Below are 22,316 nucleotides of genomic sequence, written 5' to 3'. Positions count from 1 at the left end.
AAAAAATCTTTAAAAGTTTAAACATAGCATTTGCTCCTCTGTTCAAAACTTGCATAGAGCCAGCTGAGAGCAGCAGAGAGTTGAGCTCTATCAGGCATGGCAGCACTGTGAGACAGAGGTTAAATATAAGCTTTCTCTTTTCATGAAATATCTTTGAATAGATTCCATCTCTTGTCCCCATGATCCTTAATTGGAGTAAGCCGGTATAGAAAATGAATGAATTACATCTCTTGTCATTTGCGTTGGATCAGTTTACTTTGCATTGCGTTTTTTGTTTGTTTGTTTTTCAATATTTTGTCAATTTTAAGTTTGTTTGATTTTGGCCGAGAGGGTGGCATCTCATTAAATCTCACTCTGTACATATTTAAAATCATCATAAGCAGCATTGCGTTTGGCAAACATCCCCTCTGTGAAATCGTACACCAGTTAATACAAAGCATCATCTTTTGCAATTAGTTGGTCTTGCCTAAACTCACATGCACAAGACTGATGCCGTATGCAGACAGTGATTCGATGCAATTGTGGATCGGTATGTTTTTGCTTTTTACTTCATATACTCATATATTCAGAGTGGCCTTTTATTGTGGGCAGTCTAAGGCACACCTGTGCACTAATCATGGTGTCTAATCAGCATCTTGATATGGCGCACCTGTGAGGTGGGATGGATTATCTCAGCAAAGGAGAAGTGCTCACTATCACAGATTTAGACTGGTTTGTGAACAATATTTGAGGGAAATGGTGATATTGTGTATGTGGAAAAAGTTTTAGAGCTTTGAGTTCATCTCATACAAAATGGGAGCAAAACCAAAAGTGTTGCGTTTATATTTTTGTTGAGTGTATTTTGGAAGAAAAAGGGTAAGTTTATGTTTATTTTGTTTAAGTTAATGTTTATTTATTTGGATCCCCATTAGCTACAGCTGAGCTGCAGCTATTCTTCCTGGGGTCCACACAAATCAACAAACACAATATGCAAAAATCAAAAATGCGTTCAAAAATATATAAAATGAGAAATAAAAAAAAGAAAAGGGGGAAAAAAACTAAACCAAAACAATCAAGTTCCAATCACATTAATCTTAACATCTCGTCAATTCGTATATACAAAAAACATACAGTGAGGAAAATAAGTATTTGAACACTCTACGATTTTGCAAGTTCTCCCACTTAGAAATCATGGAGGGGTCTGAAATTTTCATCTTAGGTGCATGTCCACTGTGAGAGACATAATCTAAAAAACAAAATCCGGAAATCACAATGTATGATTTTTTAATAATTTATTTGTATGTTACTGCTGCAAATAAGTATTTGAACACCTGTGAAAATCAATGTTAATATTTGGTACAGTAGCCTTTGTTTGCAGTTACAGAGGTCAAACGTTTCCTGTAGTTTTTCACCAGGTTTGCACACACTGCAGCATGGATTTTGGTCCACTCCTCCATACAGATCTTCTCCAAATCTTTCAGGTTTGGAGTTTCAGCTCCCTTCAAAGATTTTCTATTGAGTTCAGGTCTGGAGACTGGCCAGGCCACTCCAGGACCTTGAAATGCTTCTTACGGAGCCCCTCCTTAGTTGCCCTGGCTGTGTGTTCGGGGTCATTGTCATGCTGGAAGACCCAGCCATGACCCATCTTCAATGCTCTTACTGAGGGAAGGAGGTTGTTTACCAAAATCTTGCAATACATGACCCCATTCATCCTCCCTTCAATACAATGCAGTCATCTGTCCCCTCTGCAGAAGAGCACCCCCAGAGTATGATGTTTCCAGCCCCATGCTTCACGGTTGGGATGGTTTTCTTGGGGTTGTTGTCATCCTCTAAACATGGTAACTGGAGTTGATTCCAAAAAGCTCTATTCTGGTCTCATCTGACCACATGACCTTCTCCCATGCCTCCTCTGGATCATCCAGATGGTCACTGGTGAACTTCAAACCAGCCTGGACATGTGCTGGCTTGAGCAGGGGGACCTTGCTGCCCTGCAGGATTTTAAACCATGACAGCATCATGTGTTGCCAATGTAATCTTTGAGACTGTGGTCTCAGCTCTCTTCAGGTCATTGACCAGGTCCTCCTGTGTAGTTCTGAGCTTTCTCAGAATCATCCTTACCCCACAAAGGGAGATCTTGCATGGAATCCCACACCGAGGGAGATTGACAGTCATCTTGTGTTTCTTCCACTTTCTAATAGAAGATTCAAGCTTCTCTACTATGGAAACCACCTGGACAACTGAGAGCCTACACAGAAACACTTTCTAATAAATAATCATAACAGTTGTTGTCTTCTACCAAGCTGCTTGCCTGTTGTCCTGTAGTCCATCCCAGCCTTGTGCAGGTCTACAGTTTTGTCCCTGGTGTCCTTAGACAGCACTTTGGTCTTGGCTATGGTGGACAGGTTGGTGTGTGATTGATTGAGTGTGTGAACAGGTGTCTTTTATACAGGTAACAAGTTCAAACAGGTGCAGTTAATACAGGAAAAGAGTGCAGAATAAGAGGGCTTCTTAAAGAAAAATGAACAGGTCTGTGTGAGCCAGAATTCTTGCTGGTTGGTAGGGGATCAAATACTTATTTGCAGCAGTAACATACAAATAAATTATTACTGCATCTATAAATGATAAAAATTAAACCCAGATTGCTTATAATGTCCACAAATGTTGTTTTAGAAGTACCTTAAAAGAACATTCATTTGAAATGAGTTTGATGCATTCCGGTAATGAATTCCATTCCTTCATACCCCTAAATATGACTGTTCTTTATGGCATTGGTCCTGGCTACAGGTAGCGTAAAGTTTCCCACCACAGCATATCTTGTGCTGGTTATGTATGCATGATTTTCTGAAGTGAAAGAGAAATTCCTAAACAAAATACACGGTAACTTAGTAACAATAATCTTCCTAGTAAAAATTATCAGTGAATATAACAGTCTATCTTTAACTAACATCCAGTTAATCAATTCCATTTAGTCTCCCAAACTTTCTGCGTGGAATCACAATTCACTTCAACTGGCTGGTGCGCAGTTGTTGCATACTGTCCACTCCGAGCATCTCCCACACAGAGAACAGGGCTAACTCCCCTCCTCCAGAAAGCAGGAGACAGAGGGACAGAAGCAGCACATCTCGCTGCAATGTTGATGACTTATCTAAACAAACATGCATGTAAAGGACGATATATTAAAGCCAGAAAATTACTGTGTTCATCTTTATATATTGAACAATAAGTTGATAACGGAATTATTGCCACAGGCCTAATTGTTACTATTCTATAATAATAATAATAATAATAATAATAACCTTATTCCAGGGAGAGGAGCTTCGACAAAAGCTGAGAGAACTGGAGGAGAGGGAGAGGAGGGAGGGCAAGAAGATGGCCGATGAAGAGGCACTCAGGAAGATCCGCTCTGTGGAGGAGCAAATTGACATCCTCAACAAGAAGCTCTCCATAGCAAAACAGGTATGTGAGCTGACATTACGACATATACATATGTATGTGTGTGCGTATGCATGTGCCCTCAGATGCTTTGCATATCTCACAAACCCTGTTGCCTTCTTGCTCCTCCGGCAGGAAGAGGAAGCGATCCTGAGTGAGATGGATGTGACGGGCCAGGCCTTTGAGGACATGCAGGAACAAAACATTCGTCTGATGCAGCAACTCAGAGAAAAGGACGATGCTAATTTCAAGCTGATGAGCGAGCGGATCAAGTCCAACCAGATCCACAAGCTGCTGAAAGAGGAGAAGGAGGAGCTGGCCGACCAGCTGCTCACTCTTAAAACACAGGTAAGTCACGAGGCAGTAGCACAAGGTTCAGTCCGTGTGGATACTGGCTTGTGTGTACTTGTTTGCAGATACTCAAGGTTAACTGCATTGATAAATGCCTCCAGTCATTTCTCACTTCCTCTGAATGTGCTGTAAATTACAGTAAACTGATTAGAATGAATGAATGAATTTTTTCAGCACACGGACAAAAATTACAAATTAGTCTCACATATATATAAATATATACACACAGTTGTGTTCAGAGTATTAGTAGTGCTATGTGACTAAAAAGATTAATCCAGGTTTTGAGTATATTTCTTATTGTTACATGGGAAACAAGGTACCAGTAGATTCTCACAAATCCAAAAAGACCAAGCATTCATGATATGCACACTCTTAAGGCTATGAAATTGAGCTATTAGTAAAAAAAAAAAAAAACGTAGAAAAGGGGGTGTTTACAATAATAGTAGTGTGGCATACAGTCAGTGAGTTTGTCAATTTTGTGGAACAAACAGGTGTGAATCAGGTGTCCCCTGTTTAAGGATGAAGCCAGCACCTGTTGAACATGCTTTTCTCTTTGAAAGCCTGAGGAAAATGGGACATTCAAGACATTGTTCAGAAGAACAGGGTAGTTTGATTAAAAAGTTGATTGGAGAGGGGAAAACTTATATGCAGGTGCAAAAAATTATAGGCTGTTAATCTACAATGATCTCCAGTGCTTTAAAATGGACCAAAAAAACAGAGACGCGTGGAAGAAAACGGAAAACAACCATCAAAATGGATAGAAGAATAACAGACTGGCAAAGGCTCACCCATTGATCAGCTCCAGGATGATCAAAGACAGTCCGGAGTTACCTGTAACTGCTGTGACAGTTAGAAGACGCCTGTGTGAATCTAATTTATTTGCAATAATCCCCCGCAAAGTCCCTCTGTTAAATAAAAGACATGTGCAGAAGAGGTTACAATTTGCCAAAGAACACATCGACTGGCCTAAAGAGAAATGGAGGAATATTTTGTGGACTGATGAGAGTAAAATTGTTCTTTTTGGGTCCAAGGGCCGCAGACAGTTTGTGAGACGACCCCCAAACTTTGAATTCAAGCCACAGCTCACGGTGAAGACAGTGAAGGATGGTGGTGTAAGCATCATGATATGGGCATGTTTCGCTTACTATGGTGTTGGGCCTATATATCACATACCAGGTATCATGGATCAGTTCATGTTGCCTTATGATGAAGAGGACATGCCCTTGAAATGGGTGTTCCAACAAGACAATGACCCCAAGCACACTAGTAAATGAGCAAAATCTTGGTTCCAAACCAACAAAATTAATGCCTCGCAGATGTGAAGAAATCATGAAAAACTGTGGTTATACAACTAAATACTAGTTTAGTGATTCACAGGATTGCTAAAAAAAAGCAGTTTGAACATAATAGTTTTGAGTTTGTACCGTCAACAGCAGATGCTACTATTATTGTGAACACCCCCTTTTCTGCTTTTTCTACTAATAGCCCAATTTCATAGCCTTAAGAGTGTGCATATCATGAATGCTTGGTCTTGTTGGATTTGTGAGAATCTACTGAATCTACCGGTACCTTGTTTCCCATGTAACAATAAGAAATATACTCAAAACCTGGATTAATCTTTTTAGTCACATAGCACTACTATTATTCTGAACACTAATGTGTGTGTGTATACATACACTCAACAAAAATATAAATGCAACACTTTTGGTTTTGCTCCCATTTTGTATGAGATGAACTCAAAGATCTAAAACTTTTTCCACATACACAATATCACCATTTCCCTCAAATATTGTTCACAAACCAGTCTAAATCTGTGATAGTGAGCACTTCTCCTTTGCTGAGATAATCCATCCCACCTCACAGGTGTGCCATATCAAGATGCTGATTAGACACCATGATTAGTGCACAGGTGTGCCTTAGACTGCCCACAATAAAAGGCCACTCAGAAAGGTGCAGTTTTATCACACATCACAATGCCACAGATGTCACAAGATTTGAGGGAGTGTGCAATTGGCATGCTGACAGCAGGAATGTCAACCAGAGCTGTTGCTCGTGTATTGAATGTTCATGTCTCTACCATAAGCCATCTCCAAAGGCGTTTCAGAGAATTTGGCAGTACATCCAACCAGCCTCACAACTGCAGACCACGTGTAACCACACCAGCCCAGGACCTCCACATCCAGCATGTTCACCTCCAAGATCGTCTGAGACCAGCCACTCGGACAGCTGCTGAAACAATCGGTTTGCATAACCAAAGAATTTCTGCACAAACTGTCAGAAACCATCTCAGGGAAGCTCATCTGCATGCTCGTTGTCCTTATCGGGGTCTCGACCTGACTCCAGTTCATCGTCGTAATCGACTTGAGTGGGCAAATGCTCACATTCGCTGGCGTTTGGCACGTTGGAGAGGTGTTCTCTTCAAGGATGATGCAAAGGAGATGTGTTGCACTGCATGAGGCAAATGGTGGTCACACCAGATACTGACTGGTATCCCCCCCAATAAAACAAAACTGCACCTTTCAGAGTGGCCTTTTATTGTGGACAGTCTAAGGCACACCTGTGCACTAATCATGGTGTCTAATCAGCATCTTGATATGGCACACCTGTGAGGTGGGATGGATTATTTCAGCAAAGGAGAAGTGCTCACTATCACAGATTTAGACTGGTTTGTGAACAATATTTGAGGGAAATGGTGATATTGTGTATGTGGAAAAAGTTTTAGATCTTTGAGTTCATCTCATACAAAATGGAAGCAAAACCAAAAGTGTTGCGTTTATATTTTTGTTGAGTATATATATGTATATGTGTGTATATATATATATATATATATATATATATATATATATATATATATATATATATATATATATATATATATATATAATACAAATAATGGATGGTAAGGAGTCCAACATAGAGAAATGGATGAAGAAAAGTTATATTGTATACAATATAACTTTTCTTCATCCAATATTTCTCTATGTTGGACGACTTGCCATCCATCAATTGTTATGTTCTCCACCCCCTCCCAAATTAAGCAAACAACAAAGAGTCAATTTAGATCAATTTATTTTGTTGTGAACAGCATATGAATGCTTCTAAAACGTCAGTAGCGTGCTTGTCTACCTTCTTAGTGTTTTTGGCATCCTTGGAGTTCAATATTTCCACCAGTTCCTCCTCTGTGAACTCAGCAAACCTCGCTGGCAGACGATTTTCTGCTGTTGTTGACATGTTTGTTGCCACTTTTTCAACCAGCGTCTGTCAGCAAGTTCCTGACCTCCTCTTTGTCATTAGTGATGTCACTCATGAATAATTGTATGCCACACTCTGATTGGCTAGCTGTTGGCAGTAAGCTCTAACGCTGTTGGTCAGTGGGAACCGATCCAATATAACTTTTGGTCCTAGCCTTTTTGGATCCCTTTGGATCCAACATAACTTTCTGGCGCCAAGCATGCCAAAATACAGGTAAATGATGGACAGAAAGGCTAATCTGTGATTGGCTATTGCAATCTGAGTGGAGAATATATATATATATATATATATATATATATATATATATATATATATATATAGACACACCCATGATAACTGATACAAAATTTAAAGTAATCACTAAACTAAAACACAAACATGCAAACAGCAGTGGACCATGCACAAACCCAAAAAAACAAAAAACAAAATTGATAAACCTAATATTGCAGCAGATAAGTGAATATTTACTGAGGGATCCTTCAAATGGTAATGCAAGCACCAAATTTGGCACACATACTCTTTAGACATTACTCTTTTAAAAATGCCGGGTACCCACATGAACTTTCAATAGGCGGCCAAGAAGGGGTCAGTTAGAGTATTACACAGGGGTCAAAATTTAAAAATGCTCCAATCATATTGAAAGTATTCCATATTATTTGTCTGATCATAAAGATTCCAAAAAGGTATAGTTTGGACTATCTGTGAATGAATGTTCCGGAGTTATGGGGTAAAAACAGCAAGAACAGTGACAAAGGTCTATTTCAATTTATACAGGGGTCAAAAGTTAAAGTTGCTCCAGTTTTGGTAAAAAGTGATGCAAATTATTAGGTGAATACGAGGTCTATTAGAAAAGTATCCGACCTTATTATTTTTTTCAAAAACCATATGGATTTGATTTATATGTTTTTACGTCAACCAAGCTTGAACCTTCGTGCGCATGCGTGAGTTTTTTCATGCCTGTCGGTTGCGTCATTCGCCTTTGAGCAGGCTTTGACTGAGGAGTAGTCCACCCCCTCGGCGGATTTTCATTGTCAGGAAATGGCGGAATGATTTGGGCTTTTTTTTCCATCAGAATTTTTTCAGAAACTGTTAGAGACAAGCAGCTGGAAACCATTCGAAAAATTTATCTGGCTTTCGGTGAAAATTTTATGGGCTTCACAGAGAATAAGGACTGTTACTACAGCTTTAAGGACGCCCTACAATGGCGCACGGCGCGCCGCGCTCCGAGCCGCCATCGAGAGGCAGAAAACACCACATCATTTCTAAATGGATGGCTGTGTGGAGCTGGGACCATTGTGAGCAATTTCTCTGGTTATCACAAGAGCTGGACATCCCATAACTCCAGACCATTCATTCACAGATAGTCCAAACTGTACCTTTTTGGAATCTTTATGATCTGACAAATAATATGGAATACCTTTCAATATGATTGGAGCATTTTTAAATTTTGACCCCCTGTGTAATACTTCAATTGACCCCTTCTTGGCCACCTATTGAAAGTTCACGTGGGTACCCGGCATTTTTAAAAGAGTAATGTCTAAGATGTATGTGTGCCAAATTTGGTGCTTGCATCACCATTTGAAGCATTTTTTTTCAGTTATCCGCTGCACTATAATTCATCATGCTATAACAAGTAATTAAATGATTTTCGAAGAGCCTGTTGAAGCCAACCAAGTTACCGAGCAACTTTATGTTATCCGGGCATGAATTCCAAATATTAACACCTTTAACAGAAACACAATGACTTTTTACTTTAGTTCTAATCTTTGGTTTTTGAAATAATAATGTTCCTCGCAAATTATGACTAGACTCCCTCATTTTGAACAGGTCCTGGACATGTTGTGGTAAAAGGTTATTTTTTACTTTAAACATAATTTGTATTAAGCTATAATCAATCAGGTCCCAAAATTTTAAAATGTTTAAACAGACAAACAATGGATTTGTAGGCTCACAATATGGTTTATTACTAATAATTCTTATGGCTTTTTTTGTAGTAAGAATATTGAGTTTGTATTCGTTTGGTAGTTGGTTCCCCAAACTTCAATGCATTAGGTCATGTACGGAACTAGTAATGGATGATATAAAGTAACTAATGACCGTTGGGGGAGGAAGTATTGTGCTTTATACAAAATGGCGATGGCTTTTGACATTTTTGATTTAACATAATTTATATGTGTTTTCCAACTCAATTTCTCATCAATAAAAACCCCCAAGAAATTTAGTTTCATTTACAAGTTCAATTTCAATATCGTGCACTAGTAAATTCCTAGATAAATTCCTGGGTTTATTTCCAAATATGATACATTTAGTTTTACCAAAATGAAGCGATAATTTATTTGAATCAGACCATTCTTTGAACTTCTGTAGTTCCCTCTCCATCAAGTCCAGAACCTCTTCCAAATGATCCCCACTACAAAACACAGTCGTGTCATCAGCAAACAAAATGCAACTCACAAATTTTGAAACCAAACATATGTCATTAATATACAAAAGAAACAACAAAGGCCCAAGGACTGAGCCCTGGGGCACCCCATAAGTATACTTCAAAAATTCAGAATTTACCCCACCAACATGAACATATTGATGATACCTATTGTGCAGATAACTTGGTATCCAATCGTGAGCTAGTCCTCTGATACCATACTTCCATAGTTTATCCAGTAATAAGGTGTGATCTATGGTATCAAATGCTTTCTGTAAGTCGAAAAAACCCACTACAATATATTGCTTTTTTCAGTTGCATTCGTAATATATTCCACAAAATCAATCACCACCAATGAAGTAGTCCGATGTTTTTCTAAATCCAAATTGTTACTCATTTAGTATGTGATGTTTAGATATAAAATCATTTAACCTCTTAATAAATACCTTTTCCAAAATTTTTGAAAACTGAGGTAACAATGCAATTGGCCTATAGTTTGAAAAAATATGTTTGCCACTGGATTTGAACCGCGGTATTACTTTAGCTATTTTCATTTTGGAAGGAATTAATCCAGTCATTAATGACAAATTACAAATATAAGTTAGAGGTTTAGCAACACAATCAATAATATTTTTTATCAAAAACATTTCAAAATTTTCACAATCTGTAGATTTTTTTTCCTTTTACTTTATGAACTATAGCAGTTATTTCGTATTCATCAGTTTCTCTGATAAACATTGAATCCGAAGGGTTATTAGGGGTCAAAGTGTCCATCAAATAAGTAAATTATCAATTTGTGAAATAACAATTTGAGCAGGATGGCAAGAAAACCTGAGGTTTAACCAGCTGAGACTCATGGGGTGCATCTGTACCATTCTTGTATCCCTGTTGATATTTTATATACATTTCAAGGTTGTTCCAATCTGGTGGGAAACCTGCAAGCAGGATCTAATCCTGCTTCTGAATTGTATCTTATTTTCTGTTTGCACCCACATTTCACATTCATCTTGGAGCTTAAAGGCACATTTTTTTTTTTTTTTTTTTAACCATTATCGGCTGTAGGTCGATGCCCAGCTGCAGGTGGTGAGGAAGCTGGAGGAAAAGGAGCGCCTCCTGCAGGGCACCATCGGCACTGCCGAGAGAGAGTTGGCGCTTCGGACACAAGCTTTGGATATGAACAAACGCAAAGTAACACGTTACTTCATAGACACAACAATCATATCAGCAAACACATCTTTATGTTAATGATGATGTGTTGCTTATGAATGAATGAAAAGTAACAGCTGCTACTGTTCTGTGACACTAAATGTTAAATATTTTGACTGAGTTCACATTTTGTCTTCCCGCTGTCATCCTCCAGGCTCAGGAGTCCACATTGCTTTCAGACGAGGTGCGAGATCAGCTGGAGCAGGTTCAGCAGAGGCTCAACTTAGTCAGAGAAGAGGTTGTAGAGAACAGCATATCAAGGGAGAAGGAGTCATTCAACGCTCGACGAGCCCAGGTTATGACACACAAAAGCACATACGGTCCTTCAAAGCATTTAATCTCAGTCCTGGTATCAGGGCCACCTATCCTGCATATTTTCCATTTCTTGCTGAGGTGATACCAGGCTCTTTGACAGTAAACTGTGCTCCTGGTATATTATTACCCGAGGCCATCAAATATGGCCATCGGGTATTGCAAAGGCTTTTCATCCGTCTGTCCATCTGTCTGTGCTCAGCATAAGTCCAGTCCTATTACTGCCAGACTCTTGAAATTCACAGAGGACATTCTTCGGACACAGACCTCGGACAGGTTTAAAGATGTCTAACCTTGATGTATTTTAAGAAGTTAAAAGTCATATTTTGTTGTTTTGTTTTTGAGTGACGTGGGTGACAGCTAATCAGAGTAGAGCTGCACCATGGCATCAGTCGCTGGTCTCTTCAAAACTGCTTTGTTTTGTCTGTTTATATACATGTTTCTCATATATATGTAAAAGCTAGCGAGGAATAAATACTTCTTAAACTGAAGCCGCTGTTTTTGGAACCTAATAACACCTCTGAACTTACAAGACATTTCGCTGACGTTAGCACGTTGACATCACTTCTGGTGTGGCTACTTGCTAACACCTTCGTTTCTGGTATATTATGTAAAGGCTAGCGAGAAATAAACACTTCTAAAACTGAAATGCTGTTTTTGTAACCTGATAACACCTCTGGAGTGATTTTGAGGACATTAGCTTGCATGCTAACTTTCGCAAACTCAAAACTAACGTCCTGTGGAGTTAAATTTTTCTCATTAATAACTGCAGATGCACAGCAGGTGATCTACAAATATCCCTTGATTTGCACAACATGAACAAATGATGCTTTGAGCATGTGCAACTTGTACGTAAGACAATAGGATCTTAATAATTAATTAAACAACTGCAATTTATAAAGAACATGATGCTCATATGGCTGAGGGTATTTTAGTATTGCATTATATGATGTTTTTTAGTTATGTTTGTTGCGTTAAAGTACAACATAAATTGAAAATTAATTCTTACTATGAAATGTTCAGTAAATGTCCATAAATAAAATATCCCTGCTTTAATAGTTAGAGAACTGTGAGGACAGTGGAAAAAACAAAACCTCTTAAAAAAAAATAGGGTCAAGAGACCCTCCAATGCCTTTGGACAAAGAAAGAGTAATTTTGATCAAATATAGGAAAACTGGCGTGAACGATTCCAGATCAGTGAACATCTTTATGTAGGTAGACATTGATTCCATGAGTCTATACAGTAGTGTTCAGAATAATAGTAGTGCTATGTGACTAAAAAGATTAATCCAGGTTTTGAGTATATTTCTTATTGTTACATGGGAAACAAGATACCAGTAGATTCTCACAAATCCAACAAGACCAAGCATTCATGATATGCACACTCTTAAGGCTATGAAATTTGGCTATTAGTAAAAAAAAAGTAGAAAAGGGGGTGTTGACAATAATACTAGTAGTGTGGCATTCAGTCAGTGAGTTTGTCAATTTTGTGGAACAAACAGGTGTGAATCAGGTGTCCCCTATTAAGGATGAAGCCAGCACCTGTTGAACATGCTTTTCTCTTTGAAAGCCTGAGGAAAATGGGACGTTCAAGACATTGTTCAGAAGAACAGCGTAGTTTGATTAAAAAGTTGATTGGAGAGGGGAAAACGTATACGCAGGTGCAAAAAAAGTATACGCTGTTCATCTACAGTGATCTCCAATGCTTTAAAATGGACAAAAAAACAGACGCGTGGGAAGAAAACGGAAAACAACCATCAAATGGATAGAAGAATAATCAGAATGGCAAAGGTTCACCCATTGATCAGCTCCAGGATGATCAAAGACAGTCTGGAGTTACCTGTAGTGCTGTGACAGTTAGAAGACGCCTGTGTGAAGCTAATTTATTTGCAGGAATCCCCCGCAAAGTCTCTCTGTTAAATTAAAGACGTGCAGAAGAGGTTACAATTTGCCAAAGAATACATCAACTGGCCTAAAGAGAAATGGAGGAAATTTTGTGGACTGATGAGAGTAAAATTGTTCTTTTGGGTCCAAGGGCCGCAGACAGTTTGTGAGATGACCCCCAAACTCTGAATTCAAGCCACAGTTCACAGTGAAGACAGTGAAGCATGGTGGTACAAGCATCATGATATGGGCATGTTTCTCCTACTATGGTGTTGGGCCTATGTATCGCGTACCAGGTATCATGGATCAGTTTGGATATGTCAAATTCTTGAAGAGGTCATGTTGCCTTATGTGAAGAGGACATGCTCTTGAAATGGGTGTTTCAATAAGACAATGACCCCAAGCACACTAGTAAACCAGCAAAATCTTGGTTCCAACCAACAAATTAATGCCTCATGAAAAACTGTGGTTATACAACTAAATACTAGTTTAGTGATTCACAGGATTGCTAAAAAAGCAGTTTGAATATAATAGTTTGAGTTTGTAGTGTCAACAGCAGATGCTACTATTATTGTGAACACCCCCTTTTCTACTTTTTTACTAATAGCCCAATTTCATAGCCTAAAGAGTGTGCATATCATGAATGCTTGGTCTTATTGGATTTGTGAGAATCTACTGAATCTACTGGTACCTTGTTTCCCATGTAACTATAAGAAATATACTCAAAACCTGGATTAATCTTTTTAGTCACATAGCACTACTATTATTCTGAACACTACTGTATGTAGAATCAAGGAAAAAATTAGAGCAGTTTTTTTTAGCTATATTTCAATTAGTATTTATTTATATAGTGCCAAATCACAACAAACTTGCCCCAAGGTGCTCACATTTGTAAGGTCTAACCTTACAAACCCTCTGAGCAAGTACGTAGGCAACTGTGGTCAGAAAAAACTCCCTCTGGTGGGCTTTTTTTTCTTTGTTTTGATCAAGAAAAAAGCAGACCAGACCCAAAGGGGTGACCCACGGCTTAGGGCCATTCTAACAGTATCTTTAAATGTGCAAAATGTAATTTTTGGCTCTTTTTTTTTTTTTTTTGAAGGATTTTTTTGTCTGTTGACAGCCTCCCAAAGAATCATTGTGAGAAACAGCTTCTTCTTTTCCTTTTTTTTTTTTTTTGTCCTTCTGGGGACCCACAGGGATTCAGTCAGAAGGTCTAACTTGCCATGTTCAGACAGTCCCCCCAAATATGGTCTGTTACCATCTGCATTCTGTATTTTAGAAGGACATCTCCAAACTCAGGAAACGACAATAATAATATTGATTTGGAGTATATCGCCCAGCACTGCTTGAAACTGTTCTGTGGGTAACACCCCCCCCCCCCAAGTTATAAAGAAGCTACAGCACGATATCATTTATTGTCTGGGTATTAGGTTTGTGGTGTGGAAACTTAGTATACTTAGTATACCCATTTTCGTGTCCAGATTCACCCTCCTCCCTGTTTTGTGTTATTGCCTCATGTTGGTGAGAAGAGATCTCAGAGTCAAACGTTTCCAGACAGAGTCCTGTTTTTATGAGCTGTGTTTAGCGGTCCAGGGAAGGGGGTAAATGCAGAAGGAAAACAATCCCCGTTTTTTTCTCACAGATGTCATCTGCACTCTGTATTTTAGGAGGACATCTCCAAACTCAGGAGAAAGATTGAAAAGGCCAAGAAACCAGCTGAGAAAATCAGCAATGGAGACGAGATCCTAAATGAAGAAATCAATGACTACAAGGTAGATTGGTGCTACACAAAAATATCGATTAAATTAGACCTTTCACTGTCAGGTGTCGGCAAATAATGCTGAAATGTGTAAATGTGAAGGATTTGGTTTTTGTCTGAACTAACTGCTGTTTGATTCTTAAGCCATGAAGCTGTAATTTTAAGCACCACCAGTAGGTATCACCAGAATCTGCTCCTTTATGATCCAATGCAGTCCAGCTTTATTTATAACACTTTTTAAAAAACAGCAGTGTCTAACAAAGTGTGTACAACAGATAAACAAAGCAATAAAAACAACAATAAATACAAACATGACACAAGAGACACACTGTATAAAAACACAGCACTGATTTTGAGTTAAAAGCTATGAATGACTGTTGTTTGACTGGTACGAGTGAAGGAAACAGGTGCCTACATTTACACCGGACATGAGTTCGCATCCTCAGATCATCTGTCACAGGGGTGGCCAAGTTCGGTCCTCAAGAGCCACATTCCTGACACTCTTAGTTGTCTCCTTGCTCCAACACATTGGATTCAGGTGTGTTGGAGCAGGGAGACAACTAAGAGTGTCAGGAATGTGGCTCTCGAGGACCGAACTTGGCCACTCCTGATCTATCATAAGGACAAATGCATAAGCAGGAGGCTCCAGTTGATGATTTCTTTAACACCTCACACTACATGACAGGCCTCTTCTGGAGTTTCTTTAAAGACGTTGAATTGCATGAAGATTAGGGGTCGGCCGATATTCAGTATTTGGCGGATATTGGTATTGGCCATTAATAATGCCAATATGTCGATATTTTTGCGTCGCTGGATGTAGCAACTTACTGATCGCCATGTTCCACCTTCACACATACATTTTTTTAAAAAGACATCTCCAGTCAGTGACTTTAGTGTTCTGTGAGACCACAGCACTGTGTAACAGCAGCTCAAAGAGCTTCTCTCGCTGCAGAGCGCAGCTGAAAGCAATGGCTCTATGTCTGAATCAAAGAACAAAAAAAAAAAAACTACATCAGAATCCTCATTAAATAATCCCGTTTCCTCCTTTGTGATAGCTGCTGTTAAGGTTCATTTTACAGATTAAAGGTTTTGTGTTTCCAGAAAGCTAAGTGTTTTCTCTGAGATGAAGAAAACAACAAAGACAGTATTTCTTTGAAGCTAAACAAGGAGAGATGGTGGTGGGGGTTCACTCATTTTCACATGAAAACAAAAGTTAATTAATTTTCTGAAACTGTTCACCAAATGTTTGCTGTTTACAAATGATCACATGACCATTTGTGTGAACAAGCGTACTTTATTGCCAAACGTTCATTAAAGCAGCGGAAGAATTTAACTGTCTTAAACAATCATCTTCAGCGCACCAGTCAAGTGCATCACAAGTCATCACATGTTGCGTGGCCATCTTACTTCTGGCACTGAGGAGCTATTAGCCCATAGCACTGTTTTAAAATATGAGTCGCTGTTTTCTGGTTTGTAGCTAAGTCCCGCCCACAACAGTAGAGTACTTGAGTGGTTAGACGTCACAAGTTCAGCCGTTACTGCTGAAAGCTGCCGCCCCACAGACTGGCATAGAAGAAGATAGCAGTGTGCAGACTGGAGCTGTGTTTGTCTGTATTTATTTATTTGTTCATTTGTTCAACTTCATAAGAATGTTATAGTTCCTTGCACTTTTGTGTGAAGATCATGTTGAAATGTTCTATGAATTAACATGCCACAAAACATTTTTAAAAAAGTTTTGTTAAAGGGTGTGTTATATTAAATTTTGACACCTTTTCAAACTTTTTACTGCATTGCAGATATTGGTTTCATATATCTATATTGGCCTCCAAACCTTGAGTAACCTTGATAACTGGTATCGGCCCTAAAAAAAACACATCGGTGACCTCTATGGAAGATCTTTTTCTCACCCATGTCATTAATCATGTTCTAATCCACATGTACAGTAGTGTTCAGAATAATAGTAGTGCTATGTGACTTAAAAGATTAATCCAGGTTTTGAGTATATTTCTTATTGTTACATGGGAAACAAGGTACCAGTAGATTCAGTAGATTCTCACAAATCCAGCAAGACCAAGCATTCATGATATGCACACTCTTAAGGCTATGAAATTGGGCTATTAGCAAAAAAAAAGTAGAAAAGGGGGTGTTCACAATAATAGTAGCATCTGCTGTTGACGCTACAAACTCAAAACTTTTATGTTCAAACTGCTTTTTTAGCAATCCTGTGAATCCCTAAACTAGTATTTAGTTGTATAACCACAGTTTTTCGTGATTTCTTCACATCTGCGAGGCATTAATTTTGATGGTTTGGAACCAAGATTTTGCTCATTTACTAGTGTGCTTAGGGTCATTGTCTTGTTGAAACACCCATTTCAAGAGCATGTCGTCTTCAGCATAAGGCAACATGACCTCTTCAAGTATTTTGACATATCCAAACGGATCCATGATACCTGGTATGCGATATATAGGCCCAACACCATAGTAGGAGAAACATGCCCATATCATGATGCTTGCACCACCATGCTTCACTGTCTTCACTGTGAACTGTGGCTTGAATTCAGAAATTGTGGGTCATCTCACAAACTGTCTGTGGCCCTTGGACCCAAAAAGAACAATTTTACTCTCATCAGTCCACAAAATATTCCTCCATTTCTCTTTAGGCCAGTTGATGTGTTCTTTGGCAAATTGTAACCTCTTCTGCACGTCATTTATTTAACAGAGGGACTTTGCGGGGGATTCTTGCAAATAAATTAGCTTCACACAGGCGTCTTCTAACTGTCACAGCACTTACAGGTAACTCCAGACTGTCTTTGATCATCTTGGAGCTGATCAATGAGTGAGCCTTTGCCATTCTGTTTATTCTTCTATCCATTTTGATGGTTGTTTTCCGTTTTCTTCCACACATCTCTGGGTTTTTTTTTGTCCATTTTAAAGCATTGGAGATAATTGTAGATGAACAGCCTATAATTTTTTGCACCTGCGTATAAGTTTTCCCCTCTCCAGTCAACTTTTTAATCAAACTACGCTGTTCTTCTGAACAATGTCTTGAACATCCCATTTTCCTCAGGCTTTCAAAGAGAAAAGCATGTTCAACAGGTGCTGGCTTCATCCTTACATAGAGGACACCTGATTCACACCTGTTTGTTCCACAAAATTGACAAACTCACTGACTGAACGCCACACTACTATTATTGTGAACACCCCCTTTTGTACTTTTTTTTTTTTACTAATAGCCCAATTTCATAGCCTTAAGAGTGTGCATATCATGAATGCTTGGTCTTGTTGGATTTGTGAGAATCTACTGAATCTACTGGTACCTTGTTTCCCATGTAACAATAAGAAATATACTCAAAACCTGGATTAATCTTTTTAGTCACATAGCACTACTATTATTCTGAACACTACTGCATGTATTCAATTGTTTTTTGTTTTTTTGTTTTTTTTCACTTAGTCTTCCCAAAGGATCAATAAAGTTCTAACTAATCTAATCTAATGTAGTGCATCGCCAGAGCATATTTGGCCATATTGTAGGAATTCTTACATAGTTTTGTCAGATATTGTTATCGCTCTCCCTCTCTCGCTCTCTCTCTCTCTCTGTCTCTCTCTCTGTGGGTCAAAATTTTTCTTCATTTTTTTGGTTTCCTAGTTTTTCAGGCTTGAATATTTCATTTTGTTGTCTGTTGACAGTTCGGCAGGTTGCTGTTGTCTGTCATGTTTGGTAACAGAAATGTTTAAAAAGGCATTATTTGTGTGTTATTATACGTACATTCTCACTTTTGCGTAGACTTTTAAGTCATGGATTGAAACAGAAAAAAAAATTAAATGTAGACTCAAATGACCATGTTGTAAATCTTTGGATGTGACTAAAATGACTTTTGAATTGTGTGCTTTCAGAGTCTGATCATGGATGTGCAAACTGCAGTTTGATCTCTTCCACAGTTTGCATAGAGAGTTTGTTTTGCAATGTGCAAATGACAAATGTTAATTTTAAGAAGGTTATCATAGTCTTTGTGTAAATTCAGACTCCAGTGTGTTCAGAGTGGTTAGAAGAGACATCCTGTCAAAACAACAGCCTGTGGACTGAAAGTAACAGATGTGGTGCTTTTCCTCGATTCCGTCTGATTCTTGAACATCAGTGGCGTGCACAGTCACATTGCAATATCTTGCTGCGAACCTGACATGAGTCTTGTTGGTTGAAAAATATTTTCACTCACAGATTTGGGGTCTCATGTCTACTCTGCTGTCCCAGATCTTGATGTGCGCTCGCTAAAAATGATTCACATCAGAGCAAAGTGAATTCTCGCTTCTAACCTTTTTGTCCCCACAGGCACGTCTCACATGTCCATGCTGCAACTCTCGGGTAAAGGATGCAGTGCTGACAAAGTGCTTCCATGTCTTCTGCTTCGAGTGCGTTAAAACACGCTATGACACACGTCAGAGGAAGTGCCCCAAGTGCAACGCTGCATTCGGAGCCAACGACTTCCACCGCATCTACATCGGCTAGAAGTGCACCCAGCAGGTGATGAGCTGAGCAGTAGCACAGACGCTGCGTGGACCAACACCGAGCGGTGCCACTGTTCATCTCCTCGGACCTCCTGCATTCCTCTGACGCAATTCTGACAGATTCTCTGTGATTCCAGCCTCACAGCGCTGCAGTGATGTTCTGAACCCATCACTTTAAAGGACTCGGTTTTCGGTGTCTGTGTTGATAAACAGTCCATGTTTAGTGCTGGGTTTCCCCTCACATTTCATCACCACAAAAGCTTTTGACTGAGAAAATATCAGGAGCGAGCAGAGCCACTTCTGCTGTTTTCTGCAGGCAGTTAATGAAATGTGTGACGCTCATGCTGATGAATTTTCCTGAATGTGCTTCACAAAGCATTTTAACATGAAAGTGGCAGCAGAAGCTCAGTCAGGAGCTCAACTGTGGAAAAACTTCATTGTCAACTGCATGTCTCAGACGGCAGTTGACGTGACGCATGTAAAAGCTTTACCAGGGGGGTGACCAGAGCTCACCACAGCTCCACTTTACTTATTTCTAATTTTTGTGTAATCCTGTCTTACCGCCAACCACATAACATGAAATTATCCGTTATGATGAATAGCAATATGAAATTTGATATTTTTAAATTATTTTGCATATTACAGTACAATCCGTTCCAATAAATATTTTGACAGTGATGTGCTTTTTTGTTTTGTAATTTTGCCTCTGTACTCCACAATAGACTCGAAATATTGCGTTAACTTTTTTTCCACATAGAAAGATTTAATAATGTTAGAAAATTGGTCAAAGCTGCCACCCAGTCCTTTCTTTGTGGAGTTTACATGTTCTTCCATGTTCATGTGGGTTCCCTCTGGTACTCCAGCTTCATCCCATTTCCAAAGATACACAGTTTAAGCCCCAGTCACACGGTACTAACGAAGGACACAGAAGCCAAAACAAACAAGAAATCTGGACTTACGTTGACTTTCAAAGACGTCATTTTAAACTGTTGTTCAGCTTCGTTCCTGTAGCTGGCGCTTCGTCAGAATTTCAAACTGTTGAAAAATGAGAACAAATCCCGACGACAACCTCAGTTTGTCCATATTCCATTTTGCTTTCTGTCTTGACAGTTCCTCATCGCTTGCATAGTTCCCGTACCGTTGGCATTCCGTTTGACTGTTCAACTTCATCCAACCTCCCATGTCTGATGTCTTGCACGACCGTTGACGATATGTGAATAGATCAAAAACTAAAGATCCAGCCAGCTGAACGTGACTTGTCCATGTGTGGGATTAAAGTAAAGTTTTCATACAGAAACAATTGTGGCAAGAACGTTTGATCAACTATTTACGCACATAACAGCCGTCTGTCTCTGGAGAGGCTGTGCGCACACACGTGGGCACGTGCCCACACGTGTGGGAGAGGTGCAGCCTCATTCGTCCACCTTTTCTCGACGATTTGTGACTTTTTTTTTTTTCCTTCATTCAGCTATCACCCTGTGACCGGTGAGCTGGTGACTACATTGACTGTGAGTGTGAATATGTCTGTGTATATGTAGCCCTGTAATAGTCTGGCATCCTGTCCAGGTTCAACCCCGCCTCTCACCCAATGACTGCTGAGATAGACTCCTGCTCCCCCTTCACCTTATAGCGGATATAGAACATGAATGAATTACGTCTGGCTTCAGATAATGCGTATGCCTGGCGTATAAAAATGGCTCCAATTCCTAAATAGTGCATGTGATATTTTTCTTTAACTGCTTGATTTAAAGCTGTCATACTGGGTTCTATTATTTCATGTCAGCGCTACTGTGAGGGTGAACAGAGGCAAAATTACCACAAAAAAAAAAAGTCACTTGCTAATTATTTATGGTCCAGACAATGTTCCGCACAGTTTGCAAACCTGAGCAAGAGGTTTGTTTGCACAGAAGTGTAATTCTGAAGTGGTCCAGTTCTCTTTCAGGAAGAGTTCGGATTCACAGACTGAGCGGAACAACTATACTTTGGGCAAAACTGAACTTGGCTGGTGTGGCTGTGGCACTGCGCTGAAAGCTTGGATCTCGGTCTTCTGTTTTCACCTTAAACAATTACAACAGAATGTCGCTTTTTTTTGTTTTGTTTTGTTTTTTGGTTTTTTTTGTAAGACTGAACTCCGTTTCATCCATCCACAAGACATTTACATACTTGATATCTGCTGTACATTAAAGTTTGTGGAAGAATGAAGAGAAAAGACATGACTGTCACTTGCTGAGTTTGTGGTCTCCCTCGCGAAACTGTAATTACAGTGCTTCCTCACTGTCTTGTAGATGTTTTAACTTCCTTTTTTAATCATTTGAAGAGTATGTATTCATCCTGATGTCACTTTTGTTCTGCTATTAAACTGACATCACAGATATGGGCCTACTATTTTTTAGTCCTTTGACAAAGGTCCAAAGGACTAATGCCAGCACAATTTATACGCAATGCTCCATGTGATAATTTATGGAAAAAACGGATTCTTTTTTTAATTATTATTTGTTACAGGTGGTCCTTGGAAGGACTGTCTGGTCTCAGTGAGTTGGACTTTCTGATTAAATCCTATGGGCCCTCCAAGAAGGACAAAAATGCCATTTTCACATTTTTTTTTATTTCATCCATTAATTTTCTGCCACTTACCTGGGTTGCAGTCAAAAAAGCAGTTCACCACCACTCTTCCATATCCTCAGCCAAGTCCTCTAACTCTTCTTAGGGGTCCCGAGTGTTCCGAGCCAGCTGGAAGTCAGTGTCCTGGTCTTCAACCGGGCCTCCTCCCAGTTGGATGTGCTTAGAAGACCTCCCCAGGGAGACAACCACAGGGTTCCTCGCCAGATTCCCGAACCACCTCAGCTGGATCCTTTCAATAGGAAGAAGCAGTGGGTCTACTCAGAGTCCTTCCCAGATAATTGAGCTTCTCGCCCTTTCCCAGAGTGTATGCCCAGATACCTGATGGAGGAACCTCATTCCCACTGCTTGTATCCGCAGCTTTATTCTTTCAGTCATTACCCAAAGTTCATGACCATGGTAAGAGAGTAAACTGAAAAACCTCGCCTTCTGGTTCAGCTCTTTCTTCAGCACGATGGTCCAGTACAGCGTCTGTAAACATCAGATGCCTGACTTCCATATAATGAAAGGGAAGTGGTCTCTGTGTTTGTGTATCGGGAGCATCATTTGGAATCCACAAAGAGCTGACTTTGGAAACTCATGTTTTCATAATTTTCA

General features: G+C 39.4%; 1 protein-coding gene across 2 annotated transcripts in view; it reads left to right on the top strand.

Annotated features, from left to right (window-relative positions):
• Positions 1 to 19,370, top strand: part of rnf20 (ring finger protein 20, E3 ubiquitin protein ligase) — a 39,625-nt gene extending 20,255 nt beyond the window's left edge. Inside the window, exons 17-22 of one of the 2 annotated variants that reach the window (XM_034181421.1) lie at positions 3,286 to 3,435; positions 3,547 to 3,759; positions 10,499 to 10,624; positions 10,797 to 10,937; positions 14,506 to 14,610; positions 18,925 to 19,370. In XM_034181421.1, coding sequence (XP_034037312.1) covers positions 3,286 to 3,435; positions 3,547 to 3,759; positions 10,499 to 10,624; positions 10,797 to 10,937; positions 14,506 to 14,610; positions 18,925 to 19,101 — 912 coding nt within the window. In that variant the 3' untranslated portion in view covers positions 19,102 to 19,370. The remainder of the gene's footprint in view (positions 1 to 3,285; positions 3,436 to 3,546; positions 3,760 to 10,498; positions 10,625 to 10,796; positions 10,938 to 14,505; positions 14,611 to 18,924) is intronic. The other variant, XM_034181422.1, reaches the window with a different exon arrangement.
• Positions 19,371 to 22,316: the final 2,946 nt, after the last annotated feature.

This window comes from Thalassophryne amazonica, chromosome 11, assembly GCF_902500255.1.
Source record: "Thalassophryne amazonica chromosome 11, fThaAma1.1, whole genome shotgun sequence".
NCBI lineage: Eukaryota > Metazoa > Chordata > Actinopteri > Batrachoidiformes > Batrachoididae > Thalassophryne > Thalassophryne amazonica.
Note: the sequence above shows the minus strand (reverse complement) of the source record. Positions and strands in the feature narration are given on the sequence as shown.